This window comes from Bufo bufo, chromosome 3, assembly GCF_905171765.1.
Source record: "Bufo bufo chromosome 3, aBufBuf1.1, whole genome shotgun sequence".
In the NCBI taxonomy this organism is placed as follows: Eukaryota; Metazoa; Chordata; class Amphibia; order Anura; family Bufonidae; genus Bufo; species Bufo bufo.
Genome location: NC_053391.1, coordinates 274,882,294 through 274,905,572, shown reverse-complemented (window position 1 = coordinate 274,905,572; position 23,279 = coordinate 274,882,294). Strand labels below are relative to the sequence as shown.

Below are 23,279 nucleotides of genomic sequence, written 5' to 3'. Positions count from 1 at the left end.
GCAAAAGGGGATTCATGTCACCCAGCAATAGAACAGAGGATTTTGAGAGATTTAGGCCCCTGTCACCCAGACACAGCAGGGGTTCATTCACGGCAAAAGGGGGTTCATGTCACCCAGCAATAGAACAGAGGATTTTGAGAGATTTAGGCCCCTGTCACCCAGGCACAGCAGGGGTTTATTCACGGCCAAAAGGGGGTTCATGTCACCCTGCAATAGAACAGAGGATTTTGAGAGATTTAGGCCCCTGTTACCCAAGCACAGCAGGGGTTCATTCACGACAAATAGAACAGAGGATTTTGGGGTGCATGTCACCCAGCAATAGAACAGAGGATTTTGAGAGATTTAGGCCCCTGTCACCCAGGCACAGCAGGGGTTCATTCACGGCAAAAGGGGGTTCATGTCACCCAGCAATAGAACAGAGGATTTTGAGAGATTTAGGCCCCTGTCACCCAGGCACAACAGGGGGTCTTTTACGGCAAAAGGGGGTTCATGTCACCCAGCAATAGAACAGAGGATTTTGAGAGATTTAGGCCCATGTCACCCAGGCACAGCAGGGGTTCATTCACTGCAAAAGTGGGTTCTTGTCACGCAGCAATAGAACGGAGGATTTTGAGAGATTTAGGCCCCTATCACCCAGGCACAGAAGGGGTTCATTCACGGCAAAAGGGGGTTCATGTCACCCAGCAATAGAACAGAGGATTTTGAGAGATTTAGGCCCCTGTCACCCAGGCACAGCAGGGGTTCATTCATGGCAAAAGGGGGTTCATGTCACCCAGCAATAGAACAGAGGATTTTGAGAGATTTAGGCCCGTGTCACCCAGGCACAGCAGGGGTTCATTCACGGCAAAAGGGGGTTCATGTCACCCAGCAATAGAACAGAGGATTTTGAGAGATTTAGGCCCGTGTCACCCAGGCACAGCAGGGGTTCATTCACTGCAAAAGTGGGTTCTTGTCACGCAGCAATAGAACAGAGGATTTTGAGAGATTTAGGCCCCTGTCACCCAGGCACAGCAGGGGTTTGTATACGCCAAAAATGGTAAAATGTCACCCGACAATTGAAAATAAGATTTTTTTTTATTTAGGGCACTAAAATTGGCCCTTTTTTGCATTAAAATGGCTCTAAAATAGTCCTTGAAAAGGCTAGAGGAATGTAAAAGGAGGTGAAATGTGCTTAAGAGCATGGCAACTGCTCTGCAAACAAATGTGGATAGGGAAATAACTTAAAATAAAATAACTAAAAATTACAGATTATTAACCTGCAACTCAGGGAAGGAGGTGGATATGGAGTCGGAGGTTGAGGAGGCGGTGAATGTGGTATTGTAGGTGGAGGCAGCTATGGAGGAGGAGGAGGTAGCCAACAATGTTTTTTTATTTTTTTTTTATTGGGGTAGGTAGCCCCTGATAAAGTAGCCCTAAATTAGAGCATTTGAGATGCACTCTGGTGCTCCAAATCAATGTACCCCCCCAGGGGTTAATATCCACGCGTGGCTGAGAGACTAGACGCTGACACATAGATGGTCAATGCCATCTCTAACTTTTTTTACATGGGGTAAGCGTATATACATCTTCAGATGAGGGCAGTTCTCACTGAGGCATAAAACATTGTTTCATTGGTCAAAAAGGAAGAAGAGATAAGAGAGAGGAGATAACACCCTGGCATCTGCGCACTGGGCCCTACTTTGGAATGTGAACTAATGTAAACATCTGGTTACCGTCGCTATTTTGTAATGGCTTCTATTCTAACAATAATACTGCATACGTCATATGTGACACTTCAAAGAGGTGCTTCTCTATAGGCAGTGAATAATATATACATATCATCGAGCCATATGATTGGCTTATGCACTCCTGTCACGACCATGGTTATGGTCGTGACTCCTCATCCGCATGCTGTTGCCTGCGGTTTGGTTTTGGTCAATCACATGGTGAGGGCAGCTGGATTGTTGCCTCACATGTGGTTTCCGCTGGCAACATGTTTGTGCTTGGCAGCTTGCTGCAAGCTGCATGCGGTTACACCTGGCAACCTGTGTTTGTAGGTGTGCCTTTTTATATATCTGGTGTGCACGAAGTTTGGATGTGTGCACTGGGATGGTTTCCCTTCACTTGTGGCTGCCCGAGGTAACGTGGTGTATTCTGTACATGTCGTGGCGGTGTCTCGGCCTTCTGGCTGACTCCCAGGACACGGTTGCCATGCATGTCGTTGCCTGCGGTAACAGCTGCAGAGCGATAAGGGTTTGTTCACTTCCCCTGTATGTGGCTGTTCTCCCTTCCCTGGTGTGAGAAGGGTTAATTCCCTTCTGTGTGTGTGAACACTGGGTGTGTCTGTGTGGGTGTGGCTACATGGGCTATAAAGCCTCAGCTGAGACCTGATGTCTGAGGGGTACTCCAGCCTTGTTTGTAAGCTGGAGGCACGCTCCTGGTCCCTTATTCCATCTGCCAGTGAGGGTCATAAATTGTGATACACGATGTTATGAAGATGTGTTTGTGTTATGCTTATTTATTGCAGCGTATGGTTTCCTGGGTTCCTGTCTGGTGTGTGCTCTGTCTCTTGTGTTGTTGTGGACAGCAGCACTTATACTTGGGTTCCAGGCTCTGTGTCTGTGGCAGGTAGGTGTGGTACTAGTTGCACTTACCTGCCATTGCCATATGTCTGTTTCTGTTCCCCTTGCAGCCCAGCCAGTTTAGACTCCTGTTTCTCCACATCCAGGAGGAACAGGTGGTCTACCCAGCTCCTAGTTCAGGGATCGGCGGAGGGTGAGTAGGGATCCGAGGTTCCTGAGCATGAGCCCTCCTACCTTTAAGGTCGGCTCATGCAGCTAGGAGTTAGGGTCAGATTAGGGATGCATTAGGAGGTGACCTGCTCCCTTATTCTGTTGTCCTGGCCGAGCAGCGACTAACATCTCGCATCATCGCACGGCTGAGGGTTTTCCCCATCCTCAGCCATGACAACTCCTTCACACTCTATATGCCTCCCTTGGGTCACCTGTACAAGGATGAGAAACCAGACGCTGCCCACAGCACAGCTCTTTGCCCCCCCCCCCCCCTCTCTTCTCCAGTCTTGAAACAAAGAGGGGGTGGGTGGGCACTTGGAGAAGAAAAAGATAACTCATTACAATCCTTGATATACAAAAATATAGAATAAAATTCACACATCTTTAACACCACCAAAATATTAGGATAAATAAAAAAGAAAACAAAGAATCATTGCACTTGACTTGATTACAAGCATGTATGTTTGATGGTGGTATAAATGTCTATTCTGCAAAAGTTACAGACAAGTCTTGTGGGATCCAAGCCTGGTTCATTTTAATGAACGTGAGCTTGTCCACGTTGGATGTGGACAGGCAGCTGCGCTTGTCTGTGATGACACCCCCTGCCGTGCTAAACACACGTTCAGATAATACACTGGCTGCAGGGCAGGCCAGCACCTCCAAGGCGTAAAGGGCAAGCTCAGGCCATGTGCCCAATTTGGAGACCCAGAAATTGAAGGGTGCAGACCCGTTATTCAGTACGTGTAGGCGTGTGCACACATACTGTTCCACCATGTTGGTGAAATGCTGCCTCCTGCTAAGACGTTCCATATCAGCTGGTGGTGCTGGTTGTTGTGGCGTGCTGACAAAGCTTTTCCACATTTCGGCCATGCTAACACTGCCTTCTGAGGTGCTGGCGGTGCCCCAGCTGCGTTGGCGACCTCTTCCTCGTCCTCTGCCTTCGCCTTGTGCTTCCACTGTGCCCCCGCTGTCTGGTGGGAATGCCACCAGCAGCGCGTCTACCAGCGTGCGCTTGTGCTCGCGCATCTTACGATCACGCTCCAGTGACGGAATTAAGGACGGTACGTTGTCCTTGTAACGGGAATCCAGAAGCGTGGCCACACAGTAATCAGCACAAGTTAGAATGTGGGCAACTCGGCGGTCGTTGCGGAGACATTGCAGCATGTAATCGCTCATGTGTCCTCTGTATCCCCCCATCCACGCACTAGTGATGGCCATGAGCTGGTCTGGGTGCCACCCTGCTGTGAACATGATTCCTCCTCCTGCATCTCCTCCTACTCATCCTTCACCTCCTCATCCTCCAGAACTGTGCCCTGGCTGGACAATTGTGTAACTTTGGTTTGTGGGTGCAGGAACCCACCCTCGGAGCCACTTGGGAATGACTGGCCGGAAACCCTACGAAATGATCCCTCTTCCTCCTCCTCCTCCTGTGCCACATCCTCTTCCATCATCGCCATGAGCGTTTTTTCAAGGAGGCATAGAAGTGGGATAGTAACGCTGAGAACTACGTTATCGGCACTGGCCATGTTGGTGGAGTACTCGAAACAGCGCAACAAGGAACACTCTCGCATTGGAGGCCCAGTCATTGGTGGTGAAGTGGTGCTGTTCCGCCAAGCGACTCACCCGTGCGTGCTACAGCTGAAACTCCACTATCGCCTGCTGCTGCTCGCACAGTCTGGCCAGCATGTGCAAGGTGGAGTTCCACCTTGTGGGCACGGCGCATATGAGGTGGTGAGCAGGAAGGCCGAAGTTACGCTGCAGCGCTGACAGGCGAGCAGCAGCAGGGTGAGAACGCCGAAAGCGCGCACAAACGGCCCGCACTTTATGCAGCAGTTCTGACATGTCGGGGTATTTTTTAAGGAATCTCTGCACCTCCAAATTCGGCACATGCGCCAGGCAAGGGATGTGCGTCAAACCGGCTAGTCCCAGAGCTGCTACGAGATTTCACCCATTATCGCACACCACCAAGTCGGGCTTGAGGCTGACTGGCACAAACCACTCATCGGTCTGTTGTTCAAAGCCCGTCCACAGCTCCTGCGCGGTGTGAGGTTTGTCCCCCAAACAGATAAGTTTTAAAACTGCCTGCTGTCGTTTACCCCTGGCTGTGCTGAAGTTGGTGGTGAAGGTGTTACGCTGACTGAATGAGGAGCTGGTAGAGGATGAGGAAGCAGAGTAGGAGGAGGAAGCAACAGGAGGCAAACTGAAGCGCCCTGCAATCCTCAGTGGTGGAAGAACATGCGCCAAACTGCTATCCGCCTCAGGCCCAGCCGCCACTGCATTTACTCAGTGTGCTGTTATGGAGATATAATGGCCCTGACCGTGCTTACTGGTCCACGTATCCGTAGTCAGGTGCACCTTGCCACAGATGGCGTTGCGCAGTGCACACCTGATTTTGTCCCTTACTTGGTTGTAAAGGGAAGGGATGGCTCGAGTTGAAAAGTAGTGGCGGCTGGGCACGACGTACTGTGGGACAGCCACCGCCATAAGGCCTTTAAAACTATCCGTCTCCACCAGACGGAATGACAGCCTTTCAAAGGCAAGTAATTTAGAAATGCTGGCATTCAGGGCTAGGGATCGCGGGTGGGTAGGGGGGTACTTCCTCTCCAGCGTTTGGGATATGGAGAGCTGAACGCTTCTGTGGGACATTGTGGAGATGCTTGGTGACCCAGGTGTTGGTGTTGCTGGCAGATCCTCTGTTTGTGGGGTGCCAGGTGGCACTGTCACTCCAGAGGTGGATGAAGAGGCCGCGACTGCAGCAGAAGAGGAAGCAGGAGGAGCCAGAGACCTTTCTTGGTTTCTGAGGTGTCTACTCCACTGTAGCTCGTGCTTTGCTCTTAAATGCCTGGTCGTGCAGATTGTGCTCAGGTTGAAAACGTTTATGCCTCGCTTCAGGCTCTGATTGCACAGCGTGCAAACCACTCGTGTCTTGTCGTCAGCACATTGTCTGAAGAACTGCCACGCCAGGGAACTCCTTGGAGCTGACTTCCTTGGAGCTGACTTCAAATGGCTGTATTTCAAATGGCTGAATCAAACCCCTGTATGTATAGGGGGGATCACACATGCCCTGAATCAGTGTAGGCCTGAATTAAAGATTTATTTGCACCAAATGGCTGTATTTCAAATGCCTGATTTAAAACCCTGTATGTATAGGGGGGATCACACACGACCTGAATCAGTGAAGGCCTGAAGTAAATATATCTTTGCACAAAAAGGCTGTATTTCAAATGGCTATATTTCAAATGCCTGATTCAAACCCCTGTATGTATAGGGGGGATCTCACACGCCCTGAATCAGTGTAGGCCTGAAGTAAATATATCTTTGCACAAAAAGGCTGTATTTTCAAATGGCTGTATTTCAAATGCCTGATTCAAACCCCTGTATGTAGGGGGGTATTTCACACGGTCTGAACCAGTGTAGGCCTGAAGTAAATATATCTTTCCACAAAAAGGATGTATTTCAAATGGCTGTATTTCTAATGCCTAATTCAAACCCCTGTATGTATAGGGGGGATCTCACACGCCCTGAATCAGTGTAGGCCTGAAGTTAATATATCTTTGCACAAAAAGGCTGTATTTCAAATGGCTGTATTTCAAATGCTTAATTCAAACCCCTGTATGTAGAGGTAGTATCTCTGAGGGCCTGAACCTCTGTAGGCCTGAAGTAAATATATCTTTGCACAAAAAGGCTGTATTTCAAATGCCTGATTCAAACCCCTGTATGTAGGGGGGTATCTCACACGGTCTGAACCTGTGTAGGCCTGAAGTAAATATATCTTTCCACAAAAAGGATGTATTTCAAATGACTGTATTTCAAATGCCTAATTCAAACCCCTGTATGTATAGGGGAGATCTGACACGCCCTGAATCAGTGTAGGCCTGAAGTAAATATATCTTTCCACAAAAAGTCTGTATTTTAAATGGCTGTATTTCAAATGCCTAATTCAAACCCCTGTATGTAGAGGTGGTATCTCACAGGGCCTGAACCTCTGTAGGCCTGAATTTAATATTGGTGCACCAAATGGCGGTATTTAAAATCTCTGAATGTAACCCAAATGTATTAAGGGTGTATCTCACAATGACATCTGCATCAAAGGCTGCCAACTAAATTTTTGGAGCCCAAATGACTGTTTGTCTAACAACTGAATTTGACAGCAGTATATAAGCCTGTAATTTCGCACGTGCTGATGCTGCAAGGCCTGAAAATAGTGTTTATTGTCAAATAAGTGTGTTTTTCAAACCCCAGAAAATGATGGGTGTATTTCTTGCTTAAATTGCACACTGACTAATACAGATGTTGTAGTTTGCCCCAAAAAAATGGTGATTTGCAATGTCCCAAAAGCTCAGATGCAGTGCTGGTGCACTGAGCATGCATAAAATGGCCGCCACCCACCTAACTAACATAATTCTAAAGTTAGTATTTTTGGTCAATGAGCTCAGGGCAGGGTAAAACGATAGTGCCCTGCACCCACACAACTATTTGTCTGTAGATCGCTGAGTTAGATTCTCTCCTATTCTCTCCCTGAAATCCCAAGTCCAGCAGCATCCTCTCCCTACACTTGTAACAGCAGAGTGACGTGCAGCGCTATGTGACCCAAACTTATATAGAGCCTGGGTCACATGCTGCTCTGGCCAATCACAGCCATTCCATTAGTAGGCATGGCTGTGATGGCCTCTTGGGGCAAGTAGCATGACGCTTGTTGATTGGCTGCTGTGCAGCCTTTCAAAAAGCGCCAAGAAAGCGCCGAACACCGAACCCGAACCCAAACTTTTACGAAAATGTTCGGGTTCGGGGTCCAAAAATCCTAAAGTTCGGTACCCTCAACCCTACTTATGAATATAACATATGGGGATGCAAAGAAAAATGTAATATCTTTTAGTTGTTATATCCATATATACACTGTACTGCATGGGGAAGCTCATAAAAAATAAAAATGAACACTGACAATATAGCAATTTTTGCTCCTACAAAATGAAACAAACAGCAATCAAAAAGCCAAATGTAAAAATGGTACCAATAAAAACTACAGCTAGTCCTGCAAAAAATGACCCCTCACATGGCTCAGTCAACAAAAAATAAAAAGTTATGGCTCTTAAGTGATGCTTTTCCTTTTAGCACTTGTAAAAAAGGACACATTTGGAGCTAATGCAATGTACTATTGAAAACAATTTATTTCATATTCACGTTCTAATGTTAATAATTTCCGGGCGGTCAAAACCATCACTACACACCTAGCTGAATTCCTTGGGGATGTAGTTTCAAAAATGGGGTTATTTCTTGGGGTTTCTACTGTACTGGTACTTCAGGGGTGCTGCAGGTTCGACATGGCACGCTAACCCATTCCAGAAAAATCTCGGTTTCAAAAGCCAAATGGCGCTCCTTCCCGACTGAGCCCTGCTGTGAGCCTAAACAGCAGGTAACAACTACATATAGGGAAATGGCATAACATTTTTTTCATTTTTTTTTCTGTTCGGTTAACCCTTCTAAACAAAAGATAATACACAGGAAATATAATCTTAAAATTGTAATAATTTATTGATTCAAAATGTATACAAGGTCAGTAATAAAAGGAATAGTAATAGCAGGCATATATAGATATATGGGGACACACTGGTGGTCAAGACAGTTTTATATAACTGATACCCAATCAATCGGAGTGCTGGGCCTAACTTGTTGGTATTTCTGGTATATTTACCATCTTTGTTATGTTATTTTCACACTATAGTATGCCATTATGTGTTGATTTGGGTTTATTTTGCCACCAATTAACAAAACTATAAACTACTTCCTGTATGTAGGTTTACATTGATGTTAATTGGATATAGTCAGGAGCGTATTAAGTGCATCATAGGCCTGGGGCCCCCACTTGATCCCCCTCCCTCCATTCTGACCATCCTCCCATTGGCTCTATAGTTCGTGTTGTGGGTTCAGTTCGAGAAATACTGTTGTAACAGGAAATGTATTTCACAGACTGAATATCCGCAAGTGAAATTGACCATTATTGGAGTGCCCAAATGCTACTGTGTCACAGCAGCATCCTCCACTTCAGTATTTTTTCACTTGTAGGCCAACTGCACACATTGGGGAATGCGCACGGTTTTTCCACATGGATTTCACAGCATAGGACAAGTGTATATTACACAGATCTCATGTACACTTTGCAGATTGTTTCCATGCGGAAGTTGACCTGCCATGCAGATTTTCAAAGCATGTTCACAGTTTTAGCTGCAGATTTCACCCATTTCAATGAAAGGGTGAGATCAGTGGCAAAATCGCCTCTAATCCGCACCAAAATCCCAATTTAGAAATAGGATAGGCTGCAGAAACTCGCATAAATCATGCGGATCTTATGTCCGTTCACCCGAACTTGTGTGCAGATTAGAGGCTGTACACAATGCAGATTATGCACATTTCTTTCTGCATTGATTTTGTGTGTAAAAACTGCATCGTAATACAGTACCAGCAAAGTGAATGAGATTTAACTTTTTTCTTAGGTGTAGAAACTAACATGTTGTGTGGATTTTAAAATCTGCAGCATGTCAATTGTTTGTGCAATTCTGCACCTTCTGTAGTGGTTTTCCCCATACACTTCAATAGGATTGTATACGTAAAAACAGTGCAGGTACCCGTGCAGAAAATCCACAAGAAAACTACAGTAAGATGCACATAAATCTGCACTATTTATTGCATTTTTGGCAAAGATTTTTGTAAGTTTATTATTATATTTTTTTTGTTTAACCCCTTAAGGACTTAGGGCGTACCGGTACGTTCTAAGTTTAAATCGCGATTGCGGCGCGGTGGGGGTTAATTGTGACAGGATGCCGGCTGAAATCATTCAGCGAGCATCCTGTCACAATGCCGGGGGGGTCAATTCAGACCTGCGGTTTGTGACTGCCCCCTGCTGCCTGGCAGCACCTGATCTCTTACAGGGGGCTATGATACGCACAATTAACCCCTCAGGTGCAGCACCTGAGGGGTTAATTGTGCGGATCACAGGCCCCTGTAAGATATCGGGTGCTGCCAGGCAGCAGGGGGCAGTCATGTACTACAGTTCGTAGTATATTCTAACTTGAAGCATCCCCATCACCATGGGAACGCCTCTGTGTTAGAATATACTGTTGGATCTGAGTTTTCACAAAGTGAAAACTCCGCTCTGAAAAAGCTTTTATGCAGACGGATCAGCGGATCCATCTGTGTGAAAGTAGCCTACGGCCACGGATCACGGACACGGATGTCAATCTTGTGTGCATCCGTGTTTTTTCACGGACCCATTGACTTGAATGGGTCCGTGAACCGTTGTCCGTCAAAAAAATAGGACAGGTCATATTTTTTTGACGGCCAGGAAACACGGATCACGGAGGCGGATGAACAACAGTGCATTTTCCGAGTTTTCAATGGACCCATTGAAAGTCAATGGGTCCGCAGAAAATCACGGAAAACGGAACAACGGACACGGATGCACACAACGGTCGTGTGCATGAGGCCTAAAACACACAGTATTACTCATACAGCCAATGCATTCCAATACAGAAGTAATGCATTGTAAAAGGGATTAGACCCCCAAAAGTTGAAATCCCAAAGTGGGACAAAAAATAAAGTAAAAAAAAAAGTTAAAAAAATTAAGTTTTCCCCCAAAAAAATTAAAAGTTTCAAGTAAAAATAAACAAAAACTTCATTTTCCCCAAATAAAGTTAAAAAAAATTGGTGAAAAATAGGGGGGGAAAAAAGTATACCTATTAGGTATCGCCGCGTCTGTATCGACCGGCTCTATAAAAATATCACATGAGCTAACCCCTCAGATAAACACCGTAAAAAATAAAAACTGTGCTAAATAAACCATTTTTTGTCACCTTACATCACAAAAAGTGTAATAGCAAGCGATCAAAAAGTCATATGCACCCCAAAATAGTGACAATAAAACCGTCATCTCATCCCGCAAAAATCGTACCCTACCCAAAGTAATTTCCCAAAAACTGAAAAAAATATGGCTCTCAGACTATAGAAACACTAAAACATGATTTTTTTTTGTTTCAAAAAATAAATCATTGTGTAAAACTTACATAAATAAAAAAAAAGTATACATATTGGGTATCACCGCATCCGTGACAACCCCGTGTATAAAAATATCACATGATCTAACCTGTCAGATGAATTTTGTAAATAACAAAAAATATAAACGGTGCCAAAACAGCTATTTCTTGTTACCTTGCCTCACAAAAAGTGTAATATAGAGCAACCAAAAATCATATGTACCCTAAACTAGTACCAACAAAACTGCCACCCTATCCCGTAGTTTCTAAAATGGGGTCACTTTTTTGGAGTTTCTACTCTAGGGGTGCATCAGGGGGGCTTCAAATGGGACATGCTGTCAAAAAAAAAAAACAGTCCAGCAAAATCTGCCTTTCAAAAACCGTATGGCATTCCTTTCCTTCTGCGCCATGCCGTGTGCCCGTACAGCGGTTTATGACCACATATGGGGTTTTTCTGTAAACTACAGAATCAGGGCCATAAATATTGAGTTTTGTTTGGCTGTTAACCCTTGCTTTGTAACTGGAAAAAAATTATTAAAATGGAAAATCTGCCAAAAAAGTGAAATTTTGAAATTGTATCTCTATTTTCCATTAATTCTTGTGGAACACCTAAAGGGTTAACGACGTTTGTAAAAGCAGTTTTGAATACCTCGGGGGGGTGTAGTTTCTAGAATGGGGTCATTTTTGGGTGGTTTCTATTATGTAAGCCTCGCAAAGTGACTTCAGACCTGAACTGGTCCCTAAAAATTGGGTTTTTGAAAATATCAGAAAAATTTCAAGATTTGCTTCTAAACTTCTAAGCCTTGTAACATCCCCAAAAAATAAAATATCATTCCCAAAATGATCCAAACATGAAGTAGACATATGGGGAATGTAAAGTAATAGCTATTTTTGGAGGTATTACTATGTATTATAAAAGTAGAGAAATTGAAACTTTTGGTAAGTTTGGTATTTTTTTTATAAATAAATTATTATTTTTTTACTTCATTTTACCAGTGTCATGAAGTACAATATGTGATGAAAAAACTATCTCAGAATGGCCTGGATAAGTCAAAGCGTTTTAAAGTTATCAGCACTTAAAGTGACACTGGTCAGATTTGCAAAAAATTAAGGTGAAATAGGGCTGAGTCCTTAAGGGGTTAAGTAAACAACCGGGGGGTGGAACTGCACAAACAATTGACATGCTGCAGATTTTAAAATCCGTGACGAAGCAGCCAAATCGAATTTTTAAGAACTTCGCTCATCTCTAATAGTATTTTTCTATCGGTCATATTGCTGAATCCCAGGATGTACTACAGATGAGCTTAACCCTGTCTACCCTCCCTCCTATAGACAGAAGGAAGCAAACAGTAATAAAGACCTTAGCTTCCATCTGGTACTCAGGATGCCATATATATATACTATAAGGATGCCTGAAACGTCTTACTGATGTGTCTACTTCAGTCTGCAGGAGGAAAGGTGCAAAGGGTTAAAATAAGGGCATGATTTTTAAGTTCACCAGCTGTCCTGACCCCTGAACTTCAGTTCCATGGAGAGGAGCTGCAGACTCGCAAAAACAACATACAAATACTTCTCCCAAGTAATTAACTCGCCAGGCAGGAAGGGGGCAGGGGGCTGAAAGTGTGCTTCCATCTTCTGGCTGTTGATTTGTCTACCGGGCTGCATGGCCTGGCTAAGAGCATTGCATGCGTCCATCCATAGAGACTGGGGTCTATGGAAAGCATCAGTGCTGTTCTGCTCTGGGAGTGACCGGCCTTGCACGAGAAAGCAGCAGGTATAGATACAACTTTTTTTCTGGTCCTTTGTGCAATTTTTTTTAATGCTCAAACCAATGGAACAAGTCTTAGTGATTATGAACCTGTCTTAGTTTCACCACAGCTGGAGTGCCGGAGGTTAGCCATTACTGCAACCAAAGTAATATTAGTGGTACTGAAATTGCCTTGGTTCATCGTAAGCTATTCCTGTTTGCAAAAACATTCTACCTGAGCTCCAATCCCTCTTTATCTCTTCCTTCACTATTAAAGGGTCTGTGCAGCTTTGGGGCATTGTTTAACTTGATAGTCAACCAGGCTAACACAAACATTTAATCTCATCTTCCCCAGAGCACAGTGGATGTCCTTAAATATGCCCTCCCATTGGTATAAACCTCCTTTTCTGTCAATTGCCATGGGCTTTGCATTTTAATCTCTTGGGACACCTTCTACTCTGTGAAATACTCCTCTCTCATTACTTGTCTTAGGAAACTCCTGAAAGCGTGGAGCAGATATCACATTGTGGCTGGGTCATCTATATTATAAAAGTCAATGTCCATTTGTTTGTCCTCTCTAGGCATTCAAACGCCTGAACCATTTGGCACATAGGTACACCAAATTTGGCATATATATACACAGGATTGCTGGAGTGTTGCCTCGTGCAATGCAAAAGCGAATACATTTCCACCACATGATAATCAATGCTAATGTTATGTTCACACGGTTGTATTAGCATGCTGAAATTAAGGAGTGGAACCAACATCAAATTTCCATGTTTTCCATGCATTTTTTTTAATGCTGTTTTCTGTTTGAAGTAGCTTTTGGTGTGGATGTTTAAGCAGATTACGATGTGGTTTTTAGGCCTCCCATTGATGTCAATGGATTTTCCATGTGAAATCTGCACCCAGAATTAACATGTTGCTTTTTTTCTGAGACACAGATCATCAGTCCACATGCAGAAAATAAACACCAGCTTAGATTTTCCATTGAAAACTATAACAGACAAATTGAGAATTTCGGTACTGAATAGTGTTGAGTGAAGTAAGCTTCGGAGGCTACATCTGAAGTCGCTTCATTCAAAACTTCGGATTAATGCTGTATGGACATCCGTCTCGGTACAGTATTAAAAATGTATGGGCTCCGATGAGCCACGTGACTTTGAATAACTTCAGTAGTGGATTTTCATAGTGGAAAACCACTTTAAAACTTGGAACCGAACACTGCTTTGGTTCCAAGTTAATAGTGGGAATCGAAGCAGAGTTCGGTTTGAAGTTTTAAAGTGGTTTTCCACATTAAAAATCAACTACCGAAGTTATTCATCGAAGTCACACGCGACTTTGCGAATAACTAACTTCGGCTCATCAGAGCCCATACATTTTAATAATGTACAAAGACGGATCTCCATATAGTTTTAATCTTAAGTTTCGATCAAAGCGACTTCTGATGTAGCATCTGAAGCTCGTTTCACTCAACACTAGTTCTGAAAACACTAAATTCGGTGGAAAATGGCCTAAGGGTATGTTCACATGGTTGTATCAGAATGCTAAAAACTTAGGTATAGAATCTGCATGAAAATAGTACACATTTTGTGTGCTGTTTTTTATTCAATTTTCCAATTTGTTTGGTTTGTAGTGCCTGATTTTTAGATCTTTTATTGATTTCAGGGGAGGTTCCCACACAGAATTCGGTAAGCACCAAGAATGAATGCAAAAAAATATATAATTCTACATAAACTACAGGGCATATTTCCCATTGCAAACAATAGGATGTAATATGAGAGTGGACTGTATGGATTTAGGTGTCAAATGTGCCAAAACCCACATGGAAAATCTGTTGCATGAACACAGTTTAAATGGACTCTACCAATTTAGTGTATTTTTGTTCTTTTACAGTCAGTATTTGATACTAATACTTATTTTATAATCTTTTTAAGGGTCTGCAGGTAGCCCAAAAGGAAGCGCAGATCAGAATGTTGGAAGCTCGAATTCGACAGACAGACATGACCGGTTTTTCACACAGTCAAATGCTGCTGGAGAAATCTGAATGCCACTCCATGCAAAATGGTGAGATCACAGATGAATGTCTATTCTCTGGGCAATCATCTGGGCTTGTTATTAAAAATGTTTTCCCAAAAGAAGATTTATTATTTATCGACTGCTGTGGGTCAGTGCAGTTTTTGAAGCCAAAATCAGGAGTGGATCATAAAAGGGTAGATGCAACTTTATTTTTTTATTTTTTTATTTCACTCCAGCTTACTGAGATGTGCCGTGAGGTGGGATAGGGAAATGCATACTGGTGCTTATAAACTTCACAGCAGTCTAAAAGGGTTTTCACATTAGATCAATTCACCTGAATGGGGATCCAAGTGCTTGTCACCAAATCAACCCTATTCAGATCAATGGAACTGACTTTCAATCTCAGAAATTTTCTGCAACGAAATCTGCTGCATCTGTGAAGGCACCCTAAGGCCACTTGCACACTTTGCGGAATACGTGCAGTTTTTCCACATGGATTTACTTTTGGAAAAACCGCAGTGTATTACAGTACCAGCAGAGTGTATGAAATGACACAAATTTCATGTATTCTTTGTGGATTTTTTGTGTACTCTGTGGATTTGTACAGGTGTTTGAAAAAAAAATTGTGGCAAGTGCACTGCTGGACGGACCACAAAATGGATACAGTTGTGTGCATGAGGCCTTACATATACAACATAACATGATCTGTCGCTTTCTCGGTGCTTCCCAGTTAATTATTCCCAGGACATGTAAGTCACAATGACCTCCCTTCAGGGAGTGGCATATTTTACATAGTAACATAGTACATAAGGCCGAAAAAAGACATTTGTCCATCCAGTTCGGCCTGTCATCCTGCAAGTTGATCCAGAGGAAGGCAAAAAAAAAAAACTGTGAGGTAGAAGCCAATTTTCCCCACTTTAGGGGAATAAAAAATTCCTTCCCAACTCCAATCAGGCAATCACAATAACTCCCTGGATCAACGACCCCTCTCTAGTAGCTATAGCCTGTAATATTATTACGCTCCAGAAATACATCCAGGCCCCTCTTGAATTCCTTTTTGTACTCACCATCACCACCTCCTCAGGCAGAGAGTTCCATAGTCTCACTAGCTTTACCGTAAAGAATCATTTTCTATGTTTGTGTATAAACCTTCTTTCCTCCAGACGCAGAGGATGTACCCTCGTCACAGTTACAGTCCTGGGGATAAATAGATGATGGGATAGATCTCTGTACTGACCCCTGATATATTTATACATAGTAATTAGATCTCCTCTCAGTCGTCTTTTTTCTAAAGTGAATAAGCCTAATTTTGATAATCTTTCAGGGTACTGTAGTTCCCCATTCCAGTTATTACTTTAGTTGCCCTCCTCTTGACCCTCTTCAGCTCTGCTATGTCTGCCTTGTTCAAAGGAGCCCAGAACTGTACACAGTATTCCATGTGTGGTCTGACTAGCGATTTGTAAAGTGGTAGGACTATGTTCTTATCACGGGCATCTATGCCCCTTTTGATGCAACCCATTATCTTATTGGCCTTGGCAGCAGCTGCCTGACACTGGTTCTTGCAGCTTAGTTTGCAGTTTATTAAAATTCCTAGTCCTTTTCCATGTCATTGTTACCGAGTGTTTTATCATTTAGTATGTACGGGTGACTTGCATTATTCCTTCCCATGTGCATAACCTTACATTTGTCAGTGTTAAACCTCATCTGCCACTTATCTGCCCAAGCCTCTTCAGTGTTAATTACTTTACACAGTTTAGTGTCATCTGCAAAAATTGATACTTTACTATGCAAGCCTTCTAAAAGATCATTAATAAATATATTGAAGAGAATAGGGCCCAATACTGACCCCTGAGGTACCCCACTAGTGACAGTGACCCAATCTGAGTGTGTACCGTTAATAACCACGCTCTATTTTCTATTATTGAGCCAGTTACTTACCCACATACAGACGTTTTCTCCCAGTCCGAGCATTCGCATTTTATATTTGAATCGTATTATACACATGGAGGACATGAAAGCACCCAAACCAGCGTCTTACTATACTTTTAAGACTATGTACACCTTTGGGGGCAATTTTTTTTAATTATTGCATTATACTTATTCTGAGATAAAACATTTTTTTTTTTTCAATTGGTCTTTATTAACAATATGGAATCCTTTTTCTGTACAGAGCTGACATGCTCTACCAGCTGCCTGTGGATTTTTTTGTCTTCAGTCATCTGAGGAGCAGACAGACTCCTCATCTCTTCTCTCTGACATTCTAAACACTATCAAAGCTCAATCCTTATCATTAGTAGTTTAGAAAAAGGGTAATTAGATGATGCAAAAAATCTTTTTTGCGGTGCGGACAGTTCATGGACCCAATAGATCTTTATCTGTCCCATCTGCCGCACGGGCGTTGCCCTCAAATTGCGGTCCCCAATGCACGGAACAGCCGCGTGCATGAGGCCTAAGGTTGTGTGTATCCTCTATCACTGCCAGAAACACTGACCATGTCCAAAAACATAAAAGAAAACCTTGAGAGAGGGTTTAGTCGCAAATTATCATCCCCAGTCAATGCTGGATTCTTTTTTGTAAAAAAAAAAAAAAAAAGTGGGTCACTCTGCCCTTGCATTGATTATTGTGGACTAAATACGATTATCCCTTGCAATTGATTCCTGAGCTTGACAGACTTCGGGGTGCCAGAATCTTTTCTAAATCTGCGAGGGGCTCTGAGAGGGAAACGGGTGGAAGACCACTTTGCAAGGGCTTCTGTCAGCAGATTTGTACCTATGTAACTGGCTGACTTGTTGCATGTGCGCTTGGCAGCTAAAGGCATCTGTGTTGGCCCCATGTTCATATGTGCCTGCATTGTTGAGAAAAATGACATTTTAATATATGACAATTAGCCTCTAGAAACAACAGGACATTGCCATTATACCTAGAGGCTTAGCTTTCTCTGCAACTGCCACACCCTCCCCACTTTTATTGACTTTTGGAGAATGTGCAGCAGATTTTGGGGAACCTCTGGATACTGCAGTAGAAAAGCAAGGACTCCAGTGCATAACCAGTGAAAGTTGATCCAAACTTTATTTGTCATAAAACCATAAGGCCTCTTTCACACGGGCGAGAATTCCACGCGGGTGCAATGCGTGAGGTGAACGCATTGCACCTGCACTGAATCTTGACCCATTCACTTCAATGGGGCTGTGCAGATGAGGGGTGATTTTCACGCATCACTTGTGCGTTGCCTGAAAATCTCAGAATTTTCTATATTCTGCGTATTTCACGCAACGCAGGCCCCATAGAAATGAATGGGGATGCGTGATGCAATGCGATTTTTCACACATGCTTGCTAGGAGATGATGTTAGTAAATTGATAAAAGTCAATTTACTGTATTATTTTCCCTTATAACATGGTTATAAAGGAAAATAATAACATTTTTAATACAAAATGCATACTAAAATGTCGATTAAGGGGTTAAAAAATAAAAACTATTAACTCACCTAATCCACTTGATTGCGCAGCCAGCATCGTCTCCTTTCTTCTTCTTTCAGGACCTTCAAAAGGACCTTTGACATAATTGCGCTCACCATGTGGTGAGCGTGGTGACGTCAGCACAGGTCCTGCTGAATAAAGATAGAAGGATCTTCTATCTTCATTCAGCAGGACCTGCGCTGACATCATCAAAGGTCCTTTTGCATGTCCTCAAAGAAGAAGAAAGAAGAGGAAGCCGGCTGCGCGATCAAGTGGATGAGGTGAGTTAATTGTTTTTATTTTTTAACCCCTCAAGCAACATTTTAGTAAGCATTCTTTATTAAGAATGGTATTATTTTACCTTATAAGCATGTTATAAGGGAAAATAATAACATCTGCACAACACCGATCCCAAACCCGAACTTCAGTGAAGAAGTTCGGGTCTGGGTACCACATTCAGTTTTTTATCACGCGCGTGCAAAACGCATTGAACCCGCGCGATAAAAACTGAGCAACGCAACGCAATCTCAGTCAAAACTGACTGAAATTGTGTGCTCAAAATTGTGTTTCCCGCAATATACCTGGGACGCATCCGGAGCAAATCCGGGACGCCCGTCTGAAAGAGGGCTAATGCGTTTCCTGGACACAGTATCTTCTTGGAGAATATACATATAACACATCATAACACATGATTGATTAAAGCAAGGTGTTTAGCTAAAAAAAATATTTGTTTACGTCGGTAAAAAGGCATATTAGTGGTCACTAAGTGGTTAATAAGTATAGATAATGTGTATATTTAAATTAATAACTAAAAAGGAAAATAAACTGCAAAAATAAACCATTAATTTTCACAGGAGAAATTTAGACTTCAAAGCGAGGATGCTGCGTTGGAGGCACGCCCCCTGGTTGCTAGGTAGCAGCAGATGCTATCCATCTGATCATTGATGGATTGCAATGTTCAGAGCGATCTGACACATAGTTCTCTGAGGTGCCTGTGCTGATTACTGCATGGGATGAGCTAAAGCCCGTAGAAGTAGGCTAGCCGAGACAGCAAAGTTGCTGCTCACTGGGTAAGCTCATGGGCAATAGGGAGCAATCAAGAAAATTGGTTATCTTAAGAAGGAAGGAAAAACAAAGGGGGAGATCATTTATATTGAGATGATTACTCAGCTGCTCTATTTCTGTGTTCTAGTTTTCTGACTAATGGAGCGCAGAGTCCTGACATATCAGGTTCTGATTCTAGGACTCAGTGCTCTATTTAAACCCCTTCCTGGCCATATACCAGTGCCAGTGATAGTCTTGTTTGGGCTCACTAGCTAGGTTACTGGTTCTTGGATTAATTTGTATTTGTTAGTGCTTTTGACCTCAGCTTGTCTTGTGACCTGTCTTGTGTGATTTATACTGTGCATCCCGTCTGGTATTTGATTTCGGCTTGTCATTTGACTACTTTCTGTGTCTAGTTTTTATAATGTGCTGACCACCTGGTTCTGACCCATTTCATACGACTATCTATTTGTGTTGTTTTTTCTCTTAGTGTTTGTCTGTCTCTGCACCTTAGTAGCATAGAGACCATCAACCAGTTGTGGTCTTGCTACCTAGGGCTTGAACTGCAGGTTGGTAGGGAAAGTGGGCTGGGTTCCAGGTCAGGGCTCGCTGTCCGTGTTTGTCCCTATCTACAAGCGTTACATTATCACTGGCCATAAAATATTTTTCCGGGTGACCTGCTCTGTTATGGATGCCATGGCAGTATTGGCCAATCAGATGGAGGGTATTGCCCAACTGGTTCAGGATCTAGCAGAGAGGGTCCAGCAACAAGAGTCCCAGCAGACCACTCCCCCTGTTGTTAGCAGCTCCATCACTGGTTGAAACTAAGGTTGAGCTTCCTGACCACTTTTCTGGTGACCGTAAAAATTTTGTAACCTTCCGTGATAGCTGTCAACTTTTATTTTCGCCTTAGGCCACACTCATTGGATAGGGAAGCTCAGAGAGTGTGCATCATTATGTCCCTGCTTCAGGGGGACTTTCAGGACTGGGCATTTTCACTATCACCCAACTCTCATGAACTACTGTCTACAAGCCATTTAAAGCTGGGGAGAGGATGGCTGTAGGACAAGAGAACACAATCGATTGCTCCATGTTATCAGCCATTTATGGCTATGGAGAGGAAGACTGTATGACAGGAGAATACAATCTATTACTCACTGTTATCAGCCATTTTATGCCAGGGAGTAGACTGTAGGAAAGTAGAATACAATATATTGCTCCATATTATGAACCATTTCAGAGAGGAAGACTGTAGGACAGGAGAATACAATTTATTGCTCCCTGTTATCAGCCATTTCTGGCCGGGGAGAGGAAGACTGTAGGACAGGAGAATAAAATCAGTTGTTATCAGATATTTGAGGTCAGGGAGAGGATCTATTGCTCCCTGTTATCAGCCATTTCAGGCTGGGGAGAGGATAACTGTAGGATAGGAGAATTCAATCTATTGCTCCCTGTTATCATCCATTTCAGTATTTGAGGATGCCTTCCTCAATCAGGCTCTACAGATGCTCCGTCTGCAGTAACTGTACAAAAAGACACATCAGAAATGTGAAAATGTCCAGTCTTAGTGGGAGTTCATTAGGTGGAACCTGACAAAGTTTACTGAGGATGTAAACGGACAACGAAGCTGATTTAGTTTTCTCCCCCCAATTTAGTGCTGACTTCCAGGGTGGTGCCGGTGTCACCGCCAGATATCTGAGAAGTTCTGACAGACGTTCTTCAGTACCTCTTGCTTGAGGTTCTTTTGTTTTGCTTTCGTTTTGTCATCTCGTTTCCCTCTCTCAGCTGTCATCTAGTTGCACTGATTGCATCCCTTTATATCCCCTCCCATACTGCATCACTTTGCGATTTATACTACTTCCTGGATTGTGCTCACTGCTTGAAGTTGCTACTGCTGGTTCCTCAGATAAGTCTATCCCTTTATTTGTGTTTTCCTGTTGGCTTGATTCTAGGTGACCCTGACTCCCTCCGTATAAAGTGCAGGGAGCCGGTGGTCGTGTCCCCTCACTATTATAGGGTTTTCAGGCGTCACTCAGTCGAGGTACGTGGACATGCAACTTTCTATCATTGAGATCTTTGCATGGGCTGAGCAGTCAGGGAGAGCTTTAGTAGGGCTCACCCTTTTGTTCCTTAGTTTGGGATAAAGTCAGTCGGATCTTTATTTGTTACTTCTTGTTTTCTGCAACACCATCTGTGACATTATAAACCACCAAAACCGTCTTAAGCATGGATCCGGTTTAAGCCTTGACGGACCGCATGTGGGGTCTTTCACTGGAGGTCGCAGAGCTCCGTAAAACTGTATCTCCGTTTCAGGTGACCGTTTCTGCTTGCGTTCATGGAGTTTGTTCTGAGCCTAAGATCTCGCTTCTGGATACCTTCTCTGGGGGTAGTGAGAATTTAGTTCATTTTAGAGAGGCTTGCAAACTCCATTTTCGCCTACTTCCCCATTCCTCTGGTGATGAGGACCAGAGGGTGGGGATCATCATCTCACTGCTCAGGGATAACGCTCTGTCTTGGGCCTTTTCTCTGCCGGTGGGGGCACGGCCCCTCCGATCAGTGGATGAATTTTTTGTAGCCCTGGGTCAGATATATGATGATCCGGATCGTATTGCTCTGGCTGAATCTAAACTGCGTCTTTTATGCCAGGGTAAACAGTCTGCAGAGATATACTGTTCAGAATTTCGGAGATGGGCAGCTGATGCTGGTTGGAATGATGCTGCACTCCGAAGTAAATTTTGCCATGGTCTTTCAGAGGGATTGAAAGATGCATTTGCCTTTCATGAGAGACCTACCTCCTTGGAGTCTGCCATGTCTCGGGCCATTCGTATTGACAGGCGTCTTAGAGAGAGAGGAGAGATCACTCCTTCCTGTCATACTCAGTCCAAGGACAGTGGGGCGGTCTCATTCAGTGCGCAGGGGTCTCAGTTTCTATCAATCCCCTCTGAGCAGGAGCCCATGCAGCTGGGTTTGCTTGCCTCTAACAACAGAGGATTCTGCTCTCAGAGGAGGGTTTGTTTCTGTTGTGGAGGTATAAATCATTTGGCAAATGTTTGTCCCTCTAGGAGATTCAAGGAGTTTCTTGAGAGTAATAAAGAAACAAAAAGAAGAAAGTCCTCTAAAAACGTTCCATCTATTACTATTGGCAAAGTTGATGCGGAAATTGAAGGTTTTCCATTTGCTTGTAGTTCCCGTTTTGTCCTACCTGCCAGGGTGGCGCTAGAGAGCAAGAACATTGCTTGTGAGATTTTTGTAGATAGTGGAGCAGCTGTCAATCTCATTGATAATCAATTTGCTATAACACATGGTTTTCAGGTATGCACTTTGGGAAAGGACATACCTGTTTTTGCTATTGATTCCGCTCCACTTTCTCAAAAATTGTTAAAGGGCATAGTTCACAATATCCGTTTGACTGTGGGTGATGCCCATGTTGAGGATGTGTCATGTTTCATCCTAAGTGGATTACCTACTCCTCTAGTGTTGGGGCTACCCTGGCTCACTAAACATAACCCCACCATTGATTGGCAAGCTAGGCAAATAAATGGTTGGAGGGATTTTTGCAGAGAAAATTGCCTCTCGACGTCTCTTTCAGAGGTTTCTACTAAGACTGTACCATCTTTTCTCTCTGAATTTTCGGATGTGTTTTCTGAGAGTGGTGTTCAGGAGCTGCCCCCTCACCGGGAGTACGATTGCCCTATTAATCTCATCCCAGGCGCCAAGCTGCCTAAATCTCGTTTATACAATCTCTCCCAACTTAAAAGGGTCACTATGAGTACTTATATCTCTGAGAGCCTGAGAAAGGGACACATACGACCCTCAAAGTCACCTGTTGCCACTGGGTTTTTTTTTGTTAAGAAAAAAGATGGTTCTTTAAGACCATGTCTGGATTTCAGGGAGCTGAACAGTATCACAATTCGTGACCCTTATCCGCTTCCTCTGATCCCGGACCTGTTTAACCACCTCAGCCCCCAGTGCTTAAACACCCTGAAAGACCAGGCCACTTTTTACACTTCTGACCTACACTACTTTCACCATTTATTGCTCGGTCATGCAACTTACCACCCAAATGAATTTTACCTCCTTTTCTTCTCACTAATAGAGCTTTCATTTGGTGGTATTTCATTGCTGCTGACATTTTTACTTTTTTTGTTATTAATCGAAATTTAACGATTTTTTTGCAAAAAAATGACATTTTTCACTTTCAGTTGTAAAATTTT

General features: G+C 43.5%; 1 protein-coding gene across 1 annotated transcript in view; it reads left to right on the top strand.

Annotated features, from left to right (window-relative positions):
• KIF21B (kinesin family member 21B) overlaps positions 1-23,279 on the top strand; it is a 1,425,990-nt gene that overhangs the window by 670,196 nt on the left and 732,515 nt on the right. Inside the window, exon 25 of the mRNA XM_040424150.1 lies at positions 14,483-14,612. Coding sequence (XP_040280084.1) covers positions 14,483-14,612 — 130 coding nt within the window. The remainder of the gene's footprint in view (positions 1-14,482; positions 14,613-23,279) is intronic.